Raw genomic sequence first — 14,699 nt, 5'->3', positions numbered from 1 at the left:
TAAGTTTGCGGCTTTTATGGAAAGTAGTGCTTGCTGCAAATGATTGCCAGATAAGAGGGTATAATTATACCTAAAATGTAAAAATGCCAGATGTCTCCAGATTTTTTAAAACCCACCAATAAATGAAAAATACCTTCAGTATTGTATTTCATCCGCATATTGTTGAAATAGTCGAAAGCATTTTTTAAAGCCCATATTCTTACTACATTGTCTTGTCCAGCTGAGGCAAGTAATCTGCCACAGTGAGAAAATTTCATGGTCCAAACAGCTCCCTGTGAAAACAAAGGAAGGTTCAAAGTTATTACTTTAAAAGTTGAGACACTGTTTTTAAGCCAAAGAAAAAAATTATGCCAAATTACACATACAGTAAATCCCCTACATATATGAACAAGTTCCATTCCGAGAGTGCGTTTGTAAAATGTCAGCCTAGGTACCCAACTAACACAATCAACCATACAGTACTGTACTGTAATAGGTTTATAATACTTTTCACACAAATAATACGAAAACAACAAACACAAAAAATAAAGAAAACATTTAAAATCTTACAGTACAGTACACCTTGAAAAGCATAGTACAGTACCAGCTACATCACAGCTACTTTTACGCCTGTTTCCGGACATCATGGGCTTGAAATAAAGATACTGTACTACTGTACTCCATACAGTACTGTACAGTAAAGTACACAAAAACACAACCACTTGTAGAGGATGCACACACGTGACAATGTACGCCAGACACGTGAACTAACTTATGTGACTAGACATGTGAACGCACGTTTGCATCTCTGAAAGTTCGCAACTTCAAGGGTTGTATGTAGGGGACTTACTATACACTAAGATAATGCTCACATAACACCACTTAAGGCCAATAGTCCAATGATGCTATAATACCACAAAAAGGGACTTTTAGAAGAGAGGGAAGACAGTTGAAGTTTGCATAATCTAAACTAACAACTTCAGGCTTCCCTGGTGGCACAGTGGTTAGGAATCCACCTGCCAATGCAAGGGACATGGGTTCGAGCCCTGGTCCAGGAGGACCCCGCATGCCACGGAGCAGCTAAGCCCGTGCACCACAACTACTGAGCCTGCACTCTAGAGTCGGTGAGCCACAACTACTGAAGCCTGTGTGCCTAGAGCCTGGGCACCGCAACAGGAGAAGCCACTGCAATGAGAAGCCCGTGCACTCAACGAAGAGTAGTCCCCGCTCGCTGCAACTGGAGAGGGCCCATGCGCAGCAGCGAAGGCCGAATGCAGCCAAAAATAAAACAAAAAAATAAATAAATTTATAAAAAAATAAAAATTAACTACTTCAAGACCCAAAACCTTGTCCACGTATTAATGGAAATGGGAGATCTAAGGTGGCCAGAAACGTTCATTGCAAAAGAACAAATCCTAGTCTGGGGTCTCAGTCTCCTAGCTGAACATGAGGGCGAGTGGGATAGGAGGGGGCACAGACCTCAGAATAGCAATAACAACTCCTGACCAGGGCTGAGGGAAGAATAAGGCCCAGCTTAGCAGTGACCCTCACAGCACTGGTCATTTAGAAGTGTTGGGATGGTGTGGTCTCATTCTATTTTCCTCCCCAGAAAAAAGGTTTTGCAGCATATGGCTAAAATTCCCAGATAGACAGTGCTAAAAACAGTGCGGAAGTGTGTGTGTGTGTGAGTGTGGAGGGGGGTCGGCAGGCATGGTAAAGAATGTGAATGCTTAAATTGGAAAGGCCAAATCCTATTACAATAAATACTGTTATAACCACTATTATAACACACATCTATGCAGGTCAAAAAGATCATCCAAGTTAGAGGTAACAGTTTATTTACTGGAATAACATTCATTTCCACAAAATTCAAGTATGTTAAGAAATTTGTCATTTGGAGCCTACTGCAATGAGATTTACTTAAAACTGGAAATAATAGGGCTTCCCTGGTGGCGCAGTGGTTGAGAGTCCACCTGCCGATGCAGGGGACGCGGGTTTGTGCCCCGGTCCGGGAAGATCCCACATGCTGTGGAGCAGCTGGGCCCGTGAGCCATGGCCGCTGAGCCTGCGTGTCCGGAGCCTGTGCTCCGCAACGGGAGAGGCCACAACAGTGAGAGGCCCGCGTACCACAAAAAAAAAAAAAAAAAACAAAAACAACAAAAAAAAAAAACTGGAAATAATGAAAAAGAATCAATACAGTACAAGGAAATTCATCAGATTCCTTAAGGAAGTTACTATAATCAACTGAAACTTTTTTTTTTTTTTTTTTTGCGGTACGCGGGCCTCTCACTGTTGTGCCTTCTCCCGTTGCGGAGCACAGGCTCCGGACACGCAGGCTCAGCGGCCATGGCTCACGGGCCCAGCCGCTCCGCGGCATGTGGGATCTTCCTAGACTGGGGCACAAACCCGCGTCCCCTGCATCGGCAGGCGGACTCTCAACCACTGTGCCACCAGGGAAGCCCTCAATTGAAACTTTTTTAAAAATTTATTTTATTGAAGTATAGTTGATTTACAATGTTGTGTTAATTTCTGCTGTACAGCACAGTGATTCAGTTATACATATACATTCTTTTTCATATTCTTTCCCATTATAGTTTATCACAGGATATTGAATATAGTTCCCTGTGCTATACAACTCAAACGTTTTATGTGTAGATTATAAGCACCAAAGTAAATTCAAATCTGGCTGCCAACTGATATGTGTAAGCCAACTTTTAGATTTAAAATCTAAATAGATAAGTAGATTCCCTGATCAAAGACCAACAGTATCACTTACCCAGTTCTGAGTTTATTACTGCCTTCCCTGCGTTCCTAGCATTTTCAGAGGGTAACTGTAATGTATTTGTGAAATTTATATCTACTTTGGTACATTTTAACTCTGACGGACAACTTGTACCTCTACCTCTCTCCTTGTTCTAACTGTCACTTTACAAAATATATTGAGCTTCTGAAATATTTGTATAAATTATTTAAAATATACTAGGGAGCATTTTAAACATTGTTCAAAGTGACAGATCACCATTAACTGCTTTAAAGTTTGGTACCTTTCTCTGGTAAAAGAAAGTTTGCATAGCTTTCTTAATAATACAGGCCTAGAGTTTACTTATTCAATAAGTCACTTCTTGAACAATGATTCGAGACAGACTTTTCATTGCCTATTCATTAAATCATATTATTATCAATTCACTTTTCATGGCTCAGGCTAGCGAAATTATATACATAAGACATCAGCTTTATAGAAACCAAAGTATTTCTCTCAATGAAAACAGAATCAATCCTGAAAAATAAAAAAGGTTGCTTACCATATGTTCACCACTAAGATCTTGTACCACTTTGATCTGATCAAAATCATAAGGTCCTTTGAAGCCATGTGCTGCTTTGAATTTAACTGGTCTTGTGTATGGCATTCCTTCATCATCACTTGATGAAGGATCATCTTGATCAGTATGAAACACTGAATAGAAAAGCAATAGAAATCAGCACTAGCTAATATAGATATTGCTACTGTCATATTTTCATATCTACTGCTTACCAAGAAAATTCATTAATTGGAAAAGCAAAATCTGTCTATTACTAAATAGCATGTTGGTTAGCAGCATGGAGTCTGGTACCAGATTGCCTGGGTCCAAATCCAGCTCTGCCATTTATTATCTGTGTGACTATGGGCAAGGTATTTGACCTTTCTGTGCCTCAGTTTTCTCACCTATAAAATGGGGATAATAATGGTACTTACCTCATAGAGTTTTTAAGAGGATTAAATGAGTTAACACAGGTGAAAGTGCTTGGAACAGTGTCTGGCACAGAATAAATACTATATAAGTGTTTATTAAATAAAACAAATGAGCACAATTATAACAAAGGCATAGGAAGTTAAGGGGTGGAAATTCAGAAAATTTACCTAATTTTGAGAATATTTATAAACACTAAATAGCCTTACAAAACGAATTTACAACTGATTACTGAACACTCAACTCTTCCAGGTTCCTAGTCACAAAGTATGTACAAATTCATGTTTAAGATGCATAAATTCATTTTTCTTCCCACTCATAAAATTGATAGTGAGAGTAACATGATTTATTGAAATGCTAAGATATTAGCTATTAAGGTTTATTACTTTCAATAAAATAGAATGCTTCTTACAAACTACAGGCTAAATTTAAATGATTACAAATCAATTAAGTATTCAGTTGAAATGTTCTATTTCACTTACCTTCGTCTCTAACACTTTTAACTTTATTTACAGCACGTTCGCCGTATTCCTCAGCAAGGTGCTTTGCTCTCTTTACTGATTTTCCTAGGAACTTCTTTAGTTGAGTCCTTAACAAAAATACCAAAAAAAAAAAAACCCAAAAAACCCAACCCAAATTACTTCTTATTAACTCAACTAATTGTAAAAGTTCAACAATTCACAGATAATCTCATGAGCTGTGACTGGTAAAGTGTATCATTTTGAAATAACTCCTTTTTTATATACATAGTAGGTCTTTGAGTTCCCAAATCCCTTGTTCTATGGAATCGATATACTCAAATCAATATGGCTACAAAGGAAATATAGGCAGTTCCCCCCAATGTACAATATCATATCCTCTAGAGCACTAGTTTTCAGTGGTGGATAATAATCACTTGGTGGGAATGGAGTGGGAGGGGTGTGTTTTAAAGTGCAGATACCTGGGCCCCATCCCCAGACCATGTGATTTAGAGGGTCTGGGGGTGAGGCCATGAATCTGCAAGAGAATTGCTTTGAGAAGACTGCTCTAGGGAGTCATCCTTAAGAACATATTTTACCAATACAAAGAAACTGTAAAGAGGTATTTACTTATAAAATAAAATGCTTTGGTAGCCTAAGATGCCCCTTGTCCCTTCCCTTTCCATTTGGGTATTAGCATGCAATATAGTTAGGCTGAGCTTTCCCAGTAGGTAATGCAAGTATGCATCTCAGGCTTCCATAAATAGGACTTATTTATTGCTTTTTCAATTATCTAAGTCTCAAATTTCATATATTAAAATTATAAAATTATATATAAAATTATATATAAAATTATAAAAATTATAAAAAACAAAGCACCATACATGATATTTAAAACCGAACAAAATTTACAAACCAGGGGTAAATTTTTTACCAATTCACGGGAGCTCATGAAATTTAGGATAGTATTTGAAAAAGTTGCCAAGCATATATACAAAGATGTTCACTGCAATATTGTTTAGAATAGATAAAAAGTAGAGATAAACTGAATTGTCATTAACAGAGGAATGGATAAATAAGTTATGGTATATCCTTACAATGGAACGCAGTAAAATAAATGAGACTAACCTCAGTTCTTTTTTTAAAAAATTATTTATTTATTTATTTATTTTTGGCTGCTTTGGTTCTTCGTTGCTGTGCACGGCTTTCCCTAGTTGCGGCGAGCGGGGTCTCCTCTTTGTTGCGGTGCACAGGCTTCTCATTGCGGTGGTTATCTTGTTGTGGAGCACGGGTTCTAGGCGTGCGGGTTTCAGTAGTTGTGGCACGTGGGCTCAGTAGTTGTGGCTCGCGGGCTCTAGAGTGCAGGCTCAGTCGTTGTGGCGCACGGGCTTAGGTGCTCCGCGGCATGTGGGATCTTCCCAGACCAGGGCTCGAACCCATGTCCCCTGCATTGGCAGGCGGATTCTTAACCACTGTGCCACCAGGGAAGCCCTAACCTCAGTTCTTGAAATGTACCAAGCTTTTAGTCACCTCAAGGCCTTTGAATGGGTGGTTATTTCTGTCTGGAACACTTCTGCCTTGGCTAATTTCTACTCACCTTTTAGGTCTCAGAACAAATAGCTCTCTTTTAAAAAAGCCCTCCTTGACTCTTTAGAACAGATTTTCCTGTTATACACTCCCATAGCACCCCATATATTCTTTTATAGTAATTACTACAAACATAGTTAGATTTACCTGTGTAATTACATGTTTAGTGTCTGTTTCTCTTATTTAACTGGAAGCTCTGTGAGGGCAGAGGCTACAATTGTCTTCCTAACTATTTTATCTGCAGCACCAAACTCCCATGTCTAACTGACAGAAAGACTATACAATATGTTACAACTGGTACTGATATGAAGAAATGTCCATTACATAATAGGTATTTTTTTTAAAAAGTCAATAAACTATAGACACAGTATAACTTCACTTTTGTGAGAAAAAAATTCTATGGTGGGGACTTCCCTGGTGGCACAGTGGTTAAGAATCCACGTGCCAATGCAGGGGACACGGGTTTGATCCCTGGTCCGGGAAGATCCCACATGCCGTGGAGCAACAAAGCCCATGCGCCACAACGACTGAGCCTGCACTCTAGAGCCCGCGAGCCACAACTACTGAGCCCGCGTGCCACAACTAGTAAAGCCCACGCGCCTAGAGCCTGTGCTCCGCAACAAGAGAAGCCACCGCAATGAGAAGCCCATGCACGGCAAAGAAGAGTAGCCCCCGCTCGCCGCAACTAGAGAAAGCCTGCACACAGCAATGAAGACCCAATGCAGCCAAAAATAAGTAAGTTAAAAAAAAATCTATGGTGAACATACCTAAAGATTATTTCTGGGGGTGAGAGTATGAGAGACTTTCATTTTCTTTTTTACCCATTTCTGTATTACTTTTGATAATCATAAAACACAGATGATAAACCTTTTTCTTTTGGCCACACCACGCGGCTTGTGGGATCTTAGTTCCCTAACCAGGGATCGAACCTGGGCCCTCGGCAGTGAAAGTGCGGAGTGCTAACCACTGGACCACCAGGGAATTCCCAGGTAAACCTTTTTTTTTGAGGTATAGTTGATTTATAATATTATATTAGCTTCAGGTGTATAATGTAGTGATTCAAACTTTTTATAGATTATACTCCACCTACGGTCAATTAATCTATGACAAAGGATGCAAGAATATACACTGGAGAAACGACAGTCTCTTCAATAAGTGGTGCTGGGAAAACTGGACAGCTACATGTAAAAGAATGAAATTAGAACATTTTCTAACACCATACACAAAAATAAACTCAGAATGGATTAAAGACCTCAATGTAAGACCAGATACTACAAAACTCTTAGAGGAAAACATAGGCAGAACACTCTGACATAAATCGCAGCAAGATCTTTTTGGATCCACCTCCTGCAGTAATGAAAATAAAAACAAAAATAAACAAATGGGACCCAATTAAACTTAAAAGCTTTTGCACAGCAAAGGAAACCATAAACAAAGAAAGCCCACAGAATGGGAGAAAATATTTGCAAACAAAGTGACAGACAAGGGATTCATTTCCAGAATATACAAAACAGCTCATGCAGCTCAATATCAAAAAAACCAAACAACCCAATCAAAAAATGGGCAGAAGATCTAAATAGACATTTCTCCAAAGAAGACATATAGATGGCCAAAAAGCACTCGAAAAGATGCTCAACATCACTAATTATTAGAGAAATACAAATCAAAACTACAATGAGGTATCACCTCACACCAGTCAGAATGGCCATCATCAGAAAGTCTACAAACAATAAATGCTGGAGAGGGTGTGGAAAAAAGGGAACCCTCCTGCACTGTTGGTGGGAATGTAAATTGGTACAGCCACTATGGACAACAGTATGGAGGTTCCTTAAAAAACTAAAAGAACTACCATATGATCCAGCAATCCCACTTCTCTGGGCATACATCTGGAGAAAACCATACTTTGAAAAGATACATGCACCCCAATGTTCATACCAGCACTACTCACAATAGCCAAGACACGGAAGCAACCTAAATGTCCATCAACAGAGGAATGGATAAAGAAGATGTGGTACATATATACAATGGAATATTGCTCAGTCATAAAAAAAGGAATGAAATACTGCCATTTGCAGCGACATGGATGGACCTAGAGGTTATCATACTAAGTGAAGTAAGTCAGACAGGGAAAGACAAATATCACATGATATCACTTACATGTGGAATCTAAAAACAAGGATACAAATGAACTTATTTACAAAAGAGAAACATACTCACAGACTTCGAAAACAAACCTTTGGTTACCAAAGGGGAAAGGTGGTCGCGGGGAGGGATAAATTAGGAGTTTGGCATTATCATATACACACTACTATATATAAAATAGAGAATCAACAAGGACCTACTGTGTAGCACAGGGAACTCTACTCAATATTGAGTAATAACCTATATGGGAAAAGAATCTGAAAAAGAATGGATATATGTATAACTGAATCACTTTGCTGTACACCTGTAAAACTAACATACTATTGTAAATCAACTATACTCCAATATAAAATAAAAATTAAATTAAAGTTATTATAAAATAGTTGCTATATTCCCCATGCTGTACAATATATCCTTGTAGCTTATTTATTTTACACATTGTAGTTTGTACCTCTTAATTCCTTACCCCTATCTTGCCTCTCCCCCCTTCCCTCTCCCCACTGGTAATCATTAATTTGTTCTCTATATCTGTGCTACAGAGATTAAATACAGATATAGAGATTAAAAACAGATAAACCATTTTTAAAATCACAATAAGGTCTCTGCTACCTATAACTCTGAAGTTATATTTTCTGGTTAACTATAGGTTTAGTACTACTTTAAGCAAGAAAACAGATATTTTAATCATTTTGGATGAGAACATTTCTAAAATACATACTTTTGTGCCTTCTTTAATGGCACTTAATGCTCGATAAGTTTCTTTCTTTAATAAATAGGGTCAGTTACCATCTTTACTATTCTTTAATACATTCAAGGCTTTTCAAATGGTTTTCAAGTGAGCCATAATATTGGTTTCCCTCTCAGCCTTCAAGGCAACAGGGTAGGGCCCAGAGAAACCAGAACCCTGGGCCAGTCTCTTTTGGCCATCAGCTGCCTCATCAGTTTGCCCACCCCAGGGTTCAGTGCAAATAATACCATGTTCTGTATGTCACAACATGAGAAGAAGTTGAAAGCACTGCCATGTGAAATGGTTGTGCAATGTGTGAGTCCTTTTTTATCATTTTCCTGATTCCTCTCTTGCAATCAGAGTATTATCTGACATTCTTATGTGCTGATTTACATGTCAGTTTGCTGCTTCTATTTTGCTCTGAGATCAGATACCAGATGACCAGATTTTTAGAAATTATGTAAGAAGTAAGTATAAAGGCTTTGAATAAACCTGAGGAGCTTTTCTTTTAAAAAAATAATGAGCTTTAGTTCATGGAGCAAGTGACATCTTTCCTGGATGTCTGTATGTCTCCTGAATAATTCTAATTCTCCGGTTCCCGATAGTTGCCATTGCTAGAAGGCCAAGGTCCAAATAGCTAAGGTGTTATCATATACCTCCACTGTGGGCATACCTGCTCTAAAAAATCTCAATGCTTTCTTTGCTATACTTGCCACACTAGGAAAAGATCAGACGAGTGGAGAACTCATTTTAGGCCTTAGACTGAATTATTGCCAATTAAGTGACTTGTGTATAATCAAGCAAAACATACATGTCCGCTACTGTGCTAGATTTTTATAGGGGAAAAAGAAGAATGGTGTGATCAAAATCCTTTTGCAACATATGGTCTAGGTGTTTAACATGTATTTATCTTATTTTTTAAAATCAGAAAACAGTTTAAGATAATATAAAATATAACAGCAAATGTAAGTTATGTAGACAATAGGTGTCATTGAAATTGAGAACAGGAAAAACTTTACTATGTACTGGAGTAGTCAGGAAGAATCTCACGTAGTTGGGTTTAGAAGGACAAATAGAATTTGGAGAGATGAGAAATGGAAAAAAACAACTTCAAGGACAATCATGTTCTTCTACCAGCACTTCTGGCGCCTACCATCAGAAAAATACAAGCATGATGCAAAATGTATCGATCATTTACTGTATGTCAGATGCTATAAAAATGACCAAGACAGCCTCAAGGAACTCATAATCCATTGCCCGAGGGCAGGGAGTGGTAGTGGCGGATGGACATATAAACTGGACAGAGTATAGATTTAAAATATGGCAGCTCTCATATATATATATTTTTTTAAATAAAAGTCTAAAATGAAGAAAAGGGATGTATTGTAACTCACGTTTTCTGTTTTAACCTTCCACCATCAGTATCTGTTTGCTGAGACTGTAACTTCTCTTCATCATCTGACTGTGCTGCGTCATTACTACAAGAAGAAGTAGTCATTTTATAAGAAGCCATTTCCCCTACACTTCTCAAAAATCTCTGTGTGTACTTAGTATACAATTAGCTAATCAGTGTAAGAAAAAAATGTTAACATGCTTTATATAAGTTTAATTTAAATGATGACCCTGAGAATTTAAAGACTTGAAAGATCATAGAGTAGAATCTTTAAGCAAGGTGCAATGTACAAAACGCAAACGAATGCAATTTAGGAATTTAAGAAAACCTAACACAAACAAGGCTTTTTGCTGGGCAAAACATGCTACACAGAAATGACACATTAACTTATAAATATCTCCCTCCTTACTTACCAGGCACATCATGTGAAAGCTTTGCTTTCACAGAAATTACTTCTTAGTTCTACATACATCTCACAGTAAAGTCAATCACCTCACTCTAAAGACACTTTCTGACCCTAAAAAGACAATACAATTATTTATAAAATTTCTGATCCTTAAAGCAAGGTTTCAGAAGACCAGGTGTTTATCCCACATGGCTTTTTAGCTTCATGTGTTCTAATATTGTCTCTAGTATAATATTGGGTTGGCTGAAAAGTTTGTTCGGGTTTTCTGTAAGATGTCATAGCAAAACCCGAACAAATTTTTTGGCCAACCCAATATAAATCATTTTAAAAGAAGACAAACCAAATACTATGAGATTTAAGATATATATATTTTTTCCCCAAGTAATTGTACAATCTTGAAGAACAAAGCTGAATAAAGAAAATGTCACACACACACACACACACACACACACACACACACTCACAGAAGAATATTATTCAGCCATAAAAAGGAAGGAAATCCAGCCATTTGTGACAACATGGATGGACCTTGGGAGCATTAAGCTAAATGAAATAAATCAGACAGAGAAAGACAAATACTTTATGATATCACTTATATGTGGAATCTTAAAAAAAAGCTCATTTTAAAAAAGAGAGAGAAAAAAGTTTAAGAATACATACATTAACTCTAATTTTAATTCTAACTTTAAAAAAAGAAGACTGAATGAAACCAAATTAGGGACTCTCATAGTTCATAAACAGAGAACTTTTCACCACTCTGAATGAAATACTACAAATGATAAGTAATAACATTAGGCCATACCTTACATATTCCTTAGTCCTTCTCATGATGTGTAGAGTGAGAGGATTAATACCTGTTGGCAGTTTCTCTTCTGCAAGACTCAAAGGTATTTCTTCTCCAGTATCCAGATTCTTAATCATTACACTGGCTAAAATTTCCTGAAGTAAAAAATAACACCGAGAGTACCTATAATTTAATTATCTTTTTGAATCTACAAAATCCTCAAAAATTCAAGCTAAGAACTTTCTAGATACATTCAGTACAATGTACAATAATTTTTTAAACATTTTTAGTGAGATACAATTTCCATACCACAAAATGCACTCATTTAAAGCATATAATTCAATGGTTCTGAGTACATTCACAGAGTCGTGCAATTATCACCATTATCTAAGTTTAGAACTTTTCTACCTCCCCCAAAAGAAACCATATACCCATTAGCTGTCATGCCATATTCCCCTCTCCTTCCAGTCCCTGGCAACCACGAATCTACTTTTTTTCTCTATGGATTTGCCTATTCTGGACATTTCATATAAATTAAATCATATAGTATGTAGTCTTTTGTGAATGGCTTCTTTCACTTAGCATCATGCTGTCAAGGTTCATCCATATTGCAGCATGTATCTCTTTCCTTTTAATTGCCAAAAAATAGTCCACATGGATGGATATACTACATTTTATTTATCCATTCATCAGTGTTGGACATTTGTGTCATTTCCACACTTTCGCTAGTATGAACACCTATGTATATTTTTTGTGTGGATGTATGTTTTCCTTTCTCTTTGGTGTATACATAGGATTGGTATTGCTGGGTCATGGTAACTCGATGCTTAATATTTTGAGGAACTATCAAACCATTTTCCAAAGTACAATAATTTTTTTTAATGTACTGTTTAAAAGAAACAAAGATTAAGATTTTGCTTCAAAACTTCATTCTGAATAAATTGGCCAATAGATGTATACTAAATTTTAAGGTAAGAATTAAACATTGAGTCTGTATACACTGTACATAATCTAATATGTATAAAAACATATACCTATAATATCAAGTTTTTTTTAAGCCCACTTTCTATAAAACATAGGCCTTGCTTTCAATACACTTATTCCACCATATAATTATGTGAAAGGGCAAGTGTAAGTCAGAGGTCAAACTCCAGCATATTAAAAATAAAAAAACTAAGACAATCTTCAATTTTCATTTTTTCCTCTACATTATGATTTTTTTGCCTAATAGCAATAAAGCTAATTTTTTTTTAAATCATTGTGGGGCTTCCCTGGTGGCGCAGTGGTTGGGAATCCGCCTGCCAAGGCAGGGGGCACGGGTTCGAGCCCTGGTCCGGGGGGATCCCACATGCCGCGGAGCAACTGAGCCCATAAGCCACGACTACTGAGCCTGCGCTCTGGAGCCTGTGAGCCATAACTGCTGGGCCCGTGTGCCACAACTACTGAGGCTTGTGCGCCTGGAGCCTGTACTCCGCAGCGGGAGAGGCCACCTCAGTGAGAAGCCCACGCCCTGCAACCAAGAGTAGCCCCTGCTCGCGGTAACTAGAGAAAGCCCACGTGCAGCAACGAGGACCCAATGCAGCCAAAAAAAGAAAAAAAAAACATTGTAAAATATATATAATACAAAATTTACCATTTTAACCGCTTTTAATTGTATAGTTCAGTGGCATCAAGTACATTTACACTGTCGTGCAACCATCATCACCATTCATCTCTAGAATTTTTTCATCTTCTCATCATGACCTTTATATTTTATGTTTTCAAGAACAAAAAAATCTAATTATACCTCATCAGTAAGCTCTCTCCCAGAGTTGGATCTAGGTCTCTGAGGACCCATCACTTCACCTGCTATTGTCTGCCCATCAGGTGCTTTTCCATTTTCCTGAAATTATAATTTTATAAACAGAAAGTAGACTGAATCAATTTCTATAAATATTCAATTATTCATTACCACACACAGTTCTAAAGAATTCCAGAATACAGATAATGGAGCCTACTGAAAATTTAAATGGAGCACTCCATTTCAGTCTTTTATTATTCCCAGCATGCTGAAAAACATTAGGTACCAAAAGTGTTGCTGCTCATGAAATAATGTCTGAATAGTCTTGAAAGCAAATAAATGTTCTATTTGAACCTGGCCCAAAAGCAGTTCTCTACCAGTAAAATGCCAGCACTAATATTGCCATTAATCAGAGCTATACACATGGATATCTTGAGGGTAGGGGTTGGCAAGCTTTTTCTGTAGAGCCAGATAGTAAATATTTTAAGCCTTTTGCTTCATATATAGTGTCTGTTGCATATTCTTTTTTTTAAAAACAACCCTTTAAAAATATAAAGACCATTTTTAGCTTGGGGACCCTACAAAATCAGGCCACTGTTGACCTCTGCTCTAAGGTTCTGAAAAGACTATAGTGTCTTTTTTTGTGTGTATGTGCTTTGAATTTTATTCCAAGTTCCATTGGCCACAGAATCCTTGATTTTTTTTAAAAAAATTATTTTATATTGAAGTATAGTTGATTAACAATGTTGTATTAGTTTCAGGTGTACAGCAAAGTGATTCAGTTATACATATACATGTATCAATTCTTTTTCAAGTTCTTTTCCCTTTTAGGTTATTACAGTATATTGAGCAGAGTTCCCTGTGCTGTACAGTAGGTCCTTGTTGATTATCTATTTTATATATAGTAGTGTGTATATGTTAATCCCAACCTCCTAATTTATCCCTCCCCCCACCTTTCCCCTTTGGTAACCATAAGTTTGTTTTCCAAGTCTGTATATTTCTGTTTTGTAAATAAGTTCATTTGTATCTTTTTTTAGATATCATATGATATCCGATATCATATGATATCCGATATCATATGATATTTGTCTTTCTCTGTCTGACTTACTTCACTTAGTATGATAGTATCTCCCAGTCGGCTAACCTGCCCTAACCACAGCTACCACATAAGTAACCCCCTTGAATCCCAGAATTTGACGGTGGTAGAAATTCATGTAGTCAAGTCCTTTCTATTGCCTCATATATGGATACATAGCCTAGTGTATGAAGGTTTTTTTTCATGATTAGGAAAAGGAAATTATAAAAAATAAAAGTCCCCAATTTTGACCACTATAGGTCAGACAAATGAAGATTACAGTTGGTATTTATTAATAAATATTACATATAGCAGCATCTATCACTTTTTGAATACCTACTACATGCCAGGTACTTGGCATACTCTAGCTCATTTCAACCTTGGAAGAAACCTTCAAGGAAGGTTTTCCCCTCATTTCATCAATGAGCCATCTCAGACTCAGATGTGAAATAGCTTGCCAGAATCAGCCAGCTACTTAAGTAGCAGAGCTAGACAAGGGATGTAAGGTAGCCAGGTTTTGGGGACAAGGAAATATTTGGCCTGGAGAAGAAAGAAGGTTCAACAATCAACAAACCAAAACCAAAACCAAAACCAAAACCAAAACCAAAATCAACAAACCAGCCAGTTGCAGAAAGTTGAG

At 37.3% G+C, this 14,699-nt stretch overlaps 1 protein-coding gene across 1 annotated transcript in view; it reads right to left on the bottom strand.

Moving 5' to 3' along the window:
- Positions 1-14,699, bottom strand: part of WDR44 (WD repeat domain 44) — an 83,071-nt gene that overhangs the window by 34,096 nt on the left and 34,276 nt on the right. Inside the window, exons 6-11 of the mRNA XM_082609118.1 lie at positions 12,991-13,086; positions 11,223-11,359; positions 10,016-10,099; positions 4,190-4,296; positions 3,282-3,433; positions 134-272 (exon numbers count right to left, since the gene is read on the bottom strand). Of these exons, the coding sequence (XP_082465244.1) occupies positions 134-272; positions 3,282-3,433; positions 4,190-4,296; positions 10,016-10,099; positions 11,223-11,359; positions 12,991-13,086 (715 nt within the window). The remainder of the gene's footprint in view (positions 1-133; positions 273-3,281; positions 3,434-4,189; positions 4,297-10,015; positions 10,100-11,222; positions 11,360-12,990; positions 13,087-14,699) is intronic.

Source organism: Mesoplodon mirus (assembly GCF_964341445.2).
Source record: "Mesoplodon mirus genome assembly, chromosome: X".
Lineage (NCBI taxonomy): Eukaryota > Metazoa > Chordata > Mammalia > Artiodactyla > Ziphiidae > Mesoplodon > Mesoplodon mirus.
This window is presented reverse-complemented; position numbering and strand designations above follow the sequence as displayed.